At 38.1% G+C, this 10,635-nt stretch overlaps 1 protein-coding gene across 1 annotated transcript; it reads right to left on the reverse strand.

The window, feature by feature from the left end:
• Nucleotides 1–462: 462 nt before the first annotated feature.
• Nucleotides 463–9,186, reverse strand: PSMB2 (proteasome (prosome, macropain) subunit, beta type, 2). The gene is given in 5 exon segments (XM_009705481.1): nucleotides 463–692; nucleotides 1,610–1,659; nucleotides 3,176–3,338; nucleotides 8,371–8,441; nucleotides 9,027–9,186. Coding segments are annotated over 5 exon segments (552 nt in total). The 3' UTR covers nucleotides 463–584.
• Between the last annotated feature and the right edge of the window lie 1,449 nt (nucleotides 9,187–10,635).

The following is a 10,635-nucleotide window of genomic DNA, read 5'->3' on the forward strand; positions in this document are numbered from 1 at the left end:
ACCATGGCCAGCTGAGTTAAAAGTGACACTAGCATTTTAAAATCCATTCTACTTGAAAATCCTTTCTTTCACCTTTCACTTGGATTAGACTGAAACAAAGTACAACAAAAGCAAATTAAGTCTTTGAAAAACTGATTATTGTTTTATACAGCAAACAGTGGGAACCATCTTTGGAAAAATAAAGGAGACACTGTATGTTTAGCATGAAACACTTGCCCAGTGTTTGTTGAGCTTTAATTACAAGAGTGGATGACAGCGCATTGCCATCTAGAAAATATAGTACCAGTTTTCCCACATATAAGAAAACTTGGGAGTAGGGAGGGGAAGGAGTAAAATCTCAGAAGAGGAAAGAAAGATAAGTAACCTGAATGTGCACCCACTAACAGTAAATCAAGTTTCACCATCACCGTGGAACAATTTACTTAAATACTCTCAGGAAGGATCAGTGGAATAGAAACATGAAACTGGCTATATAAATGTCAATCTTTATTCAATCTCCCAGTGCAGTACATGACTTGTGTGCTTCAAAATGAATAGAAAAAAGTGAACAAAAAAAGACCACTGCTGAAGAAAGATCTCAGGGGTTAGGGCATCGCTTTTGGAAGGGGTATATTGTCCACTTCATGGATGCCATCTTTGTCAATGAACCGGGCATTGAAAGAAGTCAGATTTAGGATGAAGCGCTTCTGAAGCTGTTCAACAAAAGACAAAAAGACAAAAGAGATGAGATTAATTCAAAGCTTAAATAGAAGAGGAGAGAATAATTCAAGGGGTATGCTGCTGCACATCAAAATTTCCATCCTGGTTCTAGTGACACGAAGTATTAGGAACCAGAGTGGTTTTTTCACTGCTCTGGAATCAACTAGTGTGAGTTTGTTCCGTTGTAACACTATCCACGTTAGACAAGCCTAGGCTGGAGACGCAAAACACAAGCCTGCTAACAAGGAAGACATTCAAGCAGGAAGACTAGAGTGAGCTACAACTTAGGGCACAAAGTGTATGTATCAAAAGATACTTCAAACAGAACCTCTTCAGAGTACTATTTCCTGATGTTTCCCCAGATGTTTGTTCCCAGTTACATTCAATTCAATCTCTTAAAAACAAGGATAAAGAACATTTTCCTACAATAAAAGCCTTAGAGTCTGAAAGATTATGTTTATGCAAAAATTGATGATGAACTTTAAGGTCAAATCTTTACCTTAGTTAGATATCACTTCACAAGTTGGAAGAGAAGTACACTTAGAAGTCTGTACTAGTGAAGTGTAATACAAGTAACAGAAGGATGCTTGCATTACATTCAAAAGAAACATAAAAGGAAAAATTTAAAGATTGCCTGTATCAATATTATGCTAAGCATGGAAGAAGCAGAAGTAAAGAAAAGCAAGCTTCAAGTTTATGTTCTGGAGGACATGAACCGTGCTAAGACAATGCAAGTGCCCACAAATCCTTTTCCTCAGTAGCGATTCCACATCTGGTCAATGTGCATTTATTACCCCTTCTGGCATAGGCAGCAAAAAAATGCGACAAGAGGAACAGGAAAATATCAGCAAATGAATGCAAACAAACATTCCTTTCTCAAGATCATATGGGCCTAAGTTTGGCAACTCACCTCCTCTAGACATTTTTTTAGGAGCTCCACAGCTTCCTCACGTGTGATACCTGAAAGAGAACACATCCACAGATTGATTTAATTAGAGGCCATCTCTCTCAACAGAAACTTTATTAAATTTAAACAACTTTTCAGCTGAGCACCAAAAACTCTCCTTCCCAGCTCACAGAAAACACTTTCCAGATGTACTGAGCATGCCCTGCACCAAAGCGCTCACACTGCAACAAGCCATTGAGAATCGATTTGTTACACTGAATGGGAAGCATGACGGAATTTTGCCTCCCATGGCCAGGGACTGGGCTTCGGAGAAGTCCAGCCGTCTCTCTCTCTCAGAGTTTATTACAGTTTTAAATCAGCTCCATCTGTCCACAGCCGGCTGCAAGTCAGTGACAGTAGGCGGAGATTGGTTTTAGTGCTACATTCCCTGCTGGGTATTAGTTTTAATAATGGGAAAGGCACGTGTGTGATGCCCCTGCTATTCTCACACATTAGGAAAAAATCCAGCACTCTATAGGGATGACAAGCCATGACAACCTATTGTAGCTCACTATTTTTCTCTTTTCACAAGGAACAGTGAAAATGGAGCAGTATAATTTTCAAGGGACATGACTAGAAAACAACTAAGCTCTGTAGATACCACAAAACTTGTTTCTAGAGTTTGTTCCAGACCTGCATCCACTGTTCAGGCAGAAGTCCCATTAGAATAAAATTGTCAGTTTATAATTACATTTCTTGCAGGAGATAGATGAAAGGATTACTAAGCGAACATCTCTGCCATGAGATTAAACTCAGCTTTGCACATAGGAGTAAAGTAGTTTTGTAGGTAAAGCCAAAGATGTCAGATTAACAATATTCCAAGCTTTGTACACTTCCTCATCTGTAAAGTGGGGATGGGGCCATGTTTATTCTTTGGCAGTGTGTAAGAACTGGATTATGATTCTAAAATTAAAACTTTAGACAGGTACAGACATGTACAAGAATTATGATCAACAGCCACCATGTGCATAAAACCGTAAACCAAGCCAACCAGTCTTCATCACCACCATTTCAGAGTACTGAAGATAATCTTGCTAGGAATATCTTTTCACTTTTATGTTTTTAATACATCATACACAAAGCCAATCCAAGATATGGAGCAACAGGATCTGGGACTGCCCTCTGAAGATTGATACTCTGGGAAAATGTACATGTCATAGCCAGCAGACAAGCAAGTAGAAGATAAAGTTATCAAAATGTTATTTATTAGAAACAGACTACTAGTAGCTAATGGTCCAGGAAACTCTGGTCATGTTCTAGAATAAATTGAAACTTCCTTCACTTACAGTCTGTTATGCTTCAAACAGGAAAGTACTTTAAGGAATTGACTAGTTTCACATTACCATTTCAGCAAAACCAGAAGGCAATCTTTAAAGCTACATTTATTCTAACAAAAAGTCAAGTTCAGATCTGTAGCACCACAGCAATTGCGCTGGACCATGTGACTCGGTAAATGCCAATCTCTCAGTTTAAGCATTTAATTTATTAATCAGTAATAGGAGAATTTTCTTCTCCATAGACCCCACTTACTTGGTTTGTAATAGCGGTCAAGGATGCTGAGGGTAAGGAATGCACCATATCCATGTGCTGCAAAAGGAGCTTTAGCCAGAGACGCAAGGTAATCCATATAATAAAGCGCAGGACCTTCGTGGTCATCATAGCCAGCCAAGAGAAGGTTGACATGGTAAGGGGTCTGCAAACAGAAACGATGTTTTCATTAAAGCAGCCACACCCAAATCTTTGAATCTTAATTCCCCATGCCACCTACAGAATAGCAACCTAGTTGGTTTCACAATTCTTTGCCATAAAATGCTGCTAGCAACTACATCAATACTGTCTGTGAGAGATTATAGGACTCAATCTAAAAACAATTAGGTCTTTTGGTAATATGGAATGCATAAGCAAATAAAAACATAAAACTCTGATTCTCCTGAAAACTAGTGCTTTTTTTTTTTAAAGCTTTCATAAAATCATAGAATGATTTAGGTTGGGAAAGACCTTTAAGATCAAGTCCAACTGTAAACCTAACACTACAACTTAAAAACTTTAATTATATTTTCACACCAGATTCTTTCATCTCAACATAAAACTTGTGGATTTTTACTGTCAACATGTCAGCACAATGTGAACATTTTGCAGTTCATAAGAACTTCTTTGTTAATTTAGCATGCTCTTTTCTCAGTCACACTGCTGTTAACCATAGACCATTTTAGCACATATGAAAGCTTACATACAGTGCAAACACATATATACAGTGTTACACTGTCTTGTTAATTGGCAGTTAGATTTTTATTGCATGTACCAAGTTTAATCTTTGACATTGGGCTAAGTCGACCAAGTGAATGAAGATGATCTAAGGAACTGGTTAATTTCTACACAAAACTGACTACTAAGATACTGCAACATCGTGTGAGCAGTAGCTTTTTTGTTTGGTTGGAAACAGTTTTCTTAAAGTAGAAATTTAGCTGTCTTCTCTGATTCCTGTTTATGACTTCAGCAAGAGCATACGAAATATGACTGAGAAACAACTACATCTTATCCAACAAGACCACGTAACTGCATTAACGTAACCATGTCTTTTTATTGTGCTGTACTTGCAAGTTTAGCAATTCATTAGCAGCTTCCTTCATGTTTTACATTTAGTGTGTTCCATAATAACGCATAAAGCAGATGTCCCTATATATCTTCTTCCAAGATGTGTACTTAATAAGATCATGAAACATGCATGCACCATATTATTTTCAAATGTAGGCTCAGAAGAAAATTTTGGAATTGTACACTTTAAAACAGCTTTTATATACTTCCAGTATTTTCATACCTACTTAAGGTTTCTTATTAAATTAATCATACTAACAGGATATCTCTTAAAATGCTGGAAAGCCTAGATCAACAAAGCAACAAAATACAAAAAAATTATGATGCAGTTAACAATAGACTAGAACAAGCAAACACAATTTCACCCTAAAGCCAAAACAACTTTATCATGGGAAAAAGGTTCATTTTTTGTTCAAAAGGTTCACAAGTACTGTGAATTTGCACTCAAAAAAAATATCACAGGATACTGTATTTTTACTTCCACCAGATAGTAAGAAAGAATGAAGCAGGCTACAGTTATATATCAAACATACCACTGTAAATTGTGTGATTTAATCTTCAAAGCACTCCAGAATATTTGGAAACAAGTTACCATGCAGCTGTATTCGTTTAATTAGTCTGCATTTCATCATTTATTTATTCTGAAACATCACACAAGTTGATATTTAAGAGCCATGACACAAGATCACTCAAATTATTGTGTGACTTTGAATTACTAACATTGGCATATGCAAGATACTCAACCATAAATAAATGGTATTATACATACTTAAACAAATCTGTAAGCTGTTTTTTCAGTTGTAAGTTCTCCTGCTAATGGTCTATGAGACAACTTCTTAAAACTCAAATGTAAATGAAATGTCCCCCATGCCTTCCTATTATTCAAGAAAAAACAGGATTTCAACATTAAAAAAATACACATAATCTATTTACTACTTCCATGATTACAAATGAAATTTGCAGACAGCACCTCTTAGTGCTGCCTTACTGGGACTATCATCTCTTTGCTGGGACTGGTATTCCTTGTACATCTCAATCCTTTTGTCCATTCCAAAGGCAGCCTTGGCTTTTGTAAGTAAATCCATGCCAACAGTTCTAAACTCTTTTAAAGGCTGGTGTGATTAAAGGGCTACCAAATGAGTGGATGACTGACACTCCAAGATAGATTAGATCCCCGCCTCAACTTACCTTCCTATTAAAGGCAATACTTCTCCTCCCAAGTAGCTTTGCACTTTATGCTGTTTGATTTAAAATAACTACAGCAATTAAGAGATGTGTGAAATTCTTCAGAATTTACAGCTGAAGAGAACAGTTGTGATAAATAGACTAAAACAACAAGATCAGCAGCGGGAGGCGGGGCGGTGACAGGCAGCGGTGTGACATCTGGCGGAAGCCAAAGTCACAGCAAGGGGGGAAAGGTGGAAAGGTGGGCGTGAGGAAGTATCCTGCCAAGCGTGGACAAGGAGAGAGGAACTGACAGTCTTCCTTTGGACTCAGGCCAGACCCTGTCACCTATAATTAAACATAGCATCACAACAAGAAACCAAACTCCATCACGTTTGGAGGGGTAGGGGTTTTTTTCCCCCCTCATCTTCCCTGCCACCACACAACCTCAGTAGTATATTAAATGTACTAAACCCAGCACTTGATTTAGCAGGTGAATCAAATGAGATGCTGGAGTGGTAACAGCGGAAGAGGAACTACAGCACCACTCACCTATGCGAAAGCCAGTTGGCTCCAAAGTAGTTTCTAGATTTGCCTCAATTGCAACATATAAATGGAAATCAAAGATTCTTTTCAGATCCTACTCTGGAGCATAAACCCCATGTTTAAAAAAGAGAAATGTCATGAAAAACTGCATGTTGACTATTCAGTAAAAAAAAAGAGCAAAGTAATGTAACGGCCTTAAGTTACAAGCCCGGTGTTATTATACTTGATACTTTCCACCAAAAGAACAACTTCAAGGCACTGCCTTACAAGACAGCCGTCCCCAAGATACCAGCAACTTGGACAACATGAGCCGCAAGGTTCTTAAATGAAATCAAACTAGGTAGCACAGCGAGAAACCCAGATGGTGATTGACAATGCAGAACAAGCTCTATTTTAGGCTGGGCCACGACAATGCTATAATGCCTGAAAAAGCACTGTCTCAGCATTAGCCACTCCCCTTCACATACCTTCTAGCCTTCCGTAGCAGAAACGGCTTCACAGGGTGAGTGGCAATATAGCAACAAATACCTTTTCCCCTACCAAACTTCTTACTTCTAAATTATTTTTCCACTCCTAACAGGAGGCGGTGGCATGTTCTACCTTTTCATTTGTTATTATCCACATAATTGAATTAGTAGCCTCCAGGAATCCTACATGCAATTTAAATAGATACAGAGAGCTAGTGTTAATCCTCCTGGTACCCCACAAATTATGATGAAAATGTAACAAAATTCATGGGAAAAAAATTCTGATGGTAAGGTTTGTATCATCAAATCCTAAATCTCACAAACAAATCATTAAGTGCTATGCTTAAAGAAAGAGTTCTCCCTACAGTATAGAGATCACTGTAGTGTGACAGTGGTGTCAGAGCACGCCACTTGCTCCACGGCATTGCCATCTGCAACAGAACAACGTTTTGTCTCTGGTAAATAAACACATCTGCCTTTGCCAGTGTCCTCCCCACTGTGCTGCCCATCTGGAGCAGGTGAGCTGGAAGACAGGCGTGGGCTCATGAAGGCAGACACAGGGAGGATCAGGCCTCAAGGGACACAGCACAGAGGAAGACAACAGTGCCACGTCAATGCCACATCCTGCTGGCCAAGTTTACCAAAAAGCCTGTTAAATTACTCCCACTAGAAGTACTTTAAATCATATGTAAGAAATAGCTGCCTCTGCTTAAATGGGCAGGACATTCAGTGTCAGCCTCACCTACACCGTCCATGCAGGTTAGATGCCCCTGAGACGAGCCACCAGCACCAGGCAGCTGGCAGCCACCTGGGCCAGGCACCAAGCAGCATTACTCCTTCACATCAACCTCAAAAACTGCGGAGTTCCACAAAACACACACAGACCTTCCAAATCACATCTGAACAAAAGCTAAAGCAAGCAGCATCACTGCCAAACATCATCTACCAACCATGCTTAATCCAGGTAGTTGGCTGAAGTCATTTAAAGCAGAAGAGTACCGTTTTATGTATGAGACTCAAGCAGGACCATGCATTGAGTTCTACTGACTCGCTCTGACTTTAGTAACTTGAAAATTTGCTACCTTCAGCTGTCATTCATGTCAGAAAAGAGAACAATGATCTCGGGTTGTTCCCGCAGATGAGTTCTTGAAGAAAGGTCCAGGCTTCACTCCACACACATGTAATTCTCAACAATACAGTTCTGATGTCAATACTGGCCTTTATTTGCTACCATAAAACATCATTTCAGCCCTGTGAAGTATACTGTTAGAATAGGAACACACTTTATCCCACGCCCTATCTGTGACAGAGTTGTTCAGCTTCATTCTCAACATCTTACTTCTTCATGTTTTCTTTCGTATAGCATGTTGAGAAGAATGCTAATGAAATGCTTCCTAACCTTGGATCTTTAAAAGTCCATTTGCCCCTTCATGACATCTTTTTGTACTTTGAAAAAATTACCAAGAGAAAAATCAGCAATTGCAGTTTAGTAACTTGAAAATACAGCTCCAACTTGGATTTGATATTTACTGAAAGTCTCATGTTGCTGTTTACACAAAGGGACTTGTTTTGCTAAGTACATCAAACAGCTCTGCTCTATTAAATCATTTTCCAAGAAGATTAAACGGATTCAGTGCATTTGCATGAAAACTGACAACCTTATCTCGATGTTAAAGAGGCTTAATTCACTCCGCCATCTGCAGTGTTTGTGACAAAATGTTTATTGGGCCCAAGGCTGGAATTTTAAGACTATAGTTGTATCAGTTATTGATAAGTGATGTGATAAGTTTTTTAAATACGCAAATCAAGTTATATTTTAATAAAAGATCCTTTCAGCAAAGTGAATTCATCACTAAAGACAGAAGCTGCCACCTTTTTCATCAGACCCCATTACTTGAAAAATGGAAATTTTCCCCTGTAATCCTTTGCCAAAATCTTTCAGTTATTACTCACTCGACTCCGAAGATAGTCAGCTAAGTTTCGTCGTGTAAAATTCGCGGCTGCAGTGGGAGACAATTCATAACCTGGAGAAGAAATGTGTGCATTTGATAACAGTAGAACTCAATATTCACATTTCACTTCCTGACTTTCCATTCCTATTTTGAAACAACAATATACTCTTCAGTGACAAAATGTTATGCCGTTTGTCTAATTCCAGTTTATTCTGAAAGCTACAAGCATAAAAAGGGCCCTCAAAATCCAGGTAGCTCATATCTGTATAGACTATTAAAATACATAGCTTGAAAAAATTAAAATACTATGGGCATGTAGCATGAATTTTTCAGTCCGGTGTATCAGGAAAACTGGTAACAGTTGACATGCAATGGACATATTAAGAGAAATATTTTACTAACAAACCTATTATTGTGTCATTTATATTACAAACAGGTTAGCTAGGCTTTGGATAAACCTCTTGGTTTATAGTATATAATCCAATCTCCATTTCTTCATCCTGCCTTCATTACCACCTTTGCTTGACACTAGAAATGCAGAAATCCTTAAAGCTAGAGAAGCTTTGAGAACAGCACTTTCCATCAACGTTCAACTGTAAACTATACCTGTCACTAACTCTGCTTCCAAACCCTCAGTAACTGTTCCACTTCACTCACCATTTCTCATTTTGTAGAGCTGAACATTTTTCTGGATGTATTCTGCAAACTGTACAGTGTCTCCAGCTTCCCCAACACACAGCAGTAAGATCTTTTCACTCATCTTAAACATTTTGTCATGGTCTAGTCAAAGAAAAATAACATTAAGAGCCACGGTCATGAGAAAGAACAAATTATTTTGCCATTATCATAACACATCACGACTTCTTTCAGAAGCAAGAAAGACACTTGGATAACTACATTACGATCTGGAGCACTACCAAAAGTCTTCCTGAGCAAACCCTAACATTCAGCTTCTCGTAGCTGGTGGCACAGCACACAAGACTCATTAAACACAAGTTGTTAATCCCCAAGAGAAACAAAGCTGAAATGCACAAAGTGCTTGCTTCAGGAAGAGATGCACTTCAAAAATGGTCTTTCTTACAGAGAAAGACAGACTAAAACTTCACACAGAATATGGTGTTCAGACGAAGTTTAACGTTACACATGGTGCCTTCTGTGTTCAGGAATAAGAATTTTGCTCAGTGACCATTCTACTTTATCTAACCACACTACATCAGAAGCAAATACTTTAGTGTAAAGCTGAAATATCAACATATCAAGCAAAAGTAATCTTTGGAAATCCAGAACCAAATTCCTTGTCAAATGATCCCCTCTTCCTGATATCCAGGCATTGCCTCAAAAATTAGCAATTTAGCCAAGTGAGACTTTTTCCAGAAACAGGTTTTTGCTTGTCATTATGTTTTGTAAAAGAAAAAAGAACACTTAAGTATTGATTATAAATTATAAAACAGCCCACTGATATACACAAAAATTAAGGAACAGTAAGTTGCACTTCTGTTCAAAACTGCAGTCTAAAAAAACTTGTCTGTGTGTATTTGAGGGAACCCAAGTTGTCCTGATGACAACACTGAAGACAATTCTGTACTCACTCTAACACTGCAGTCTCATCTAATTAGAGCAGACTGGCACTCAGATATGCAAGACAGAAAAATTCAAGTAGCCGATGGTGTGAAAGGAAGACAACTCTCTACACTGAAGGTAGTCTACAGAACACTAAACTTCTACCTCTGAATTTCACTTTCACTTTACTTAATGCTGCTGAATAATCTCTGCTGCAAGACAGGTATGAAGTGTCACAATGCTCTGACACAATTTCAAGAGTTATTAAAGTACCCAGCAGCTGCACAGAAGCTGCATGTCTTAAGAGTTCAGGAAAGGCCACTGACACTGATCAGCCCTTGCAATCTATTTACAAATTAAAGTAAGTATTAGTAAATGACAATATTCTAAACAAATACTTGAAATTTGGGGGGATTTTCCCCCCCAAGGCAAATAAATCCTATGTTCTAAGTACATTTTCCTTAAAGTTTATGAATAAGCCTACTTGGAGACAATATTAACGTTAAAAACATTGTTTAAAGTGATTATATTTGTATTCTGTATGTGCTGCCATCTTTCACAGCCATCTTTCTAACACGAGTCCAATTGACTTTTACAGACCTGAAATGAAATATTTTAGGTAAAAGCACTGCTATAACATTCATGATTTTATAGGATGTTTATCAGTACTGCAATCTACTACTTTTTTTAAAAAAAATGCTCCTAA

This window comes from Cariama cristata, unplaced genomic scaffold (genome assembly GCF_000690535.1).
Source record: "Cariama cristata isolate BGI_N322 unplaced genomic scaffold, ASM69053v1 scaffold138, whole genome shotgun sequence".
Taxonomy (NCBI): domain Eukaryota; kingdom Metazoa; phylum Chordata; class Aves; order Cariamiformes; family Cariamidae; genus Cariama; species Cariama cristata.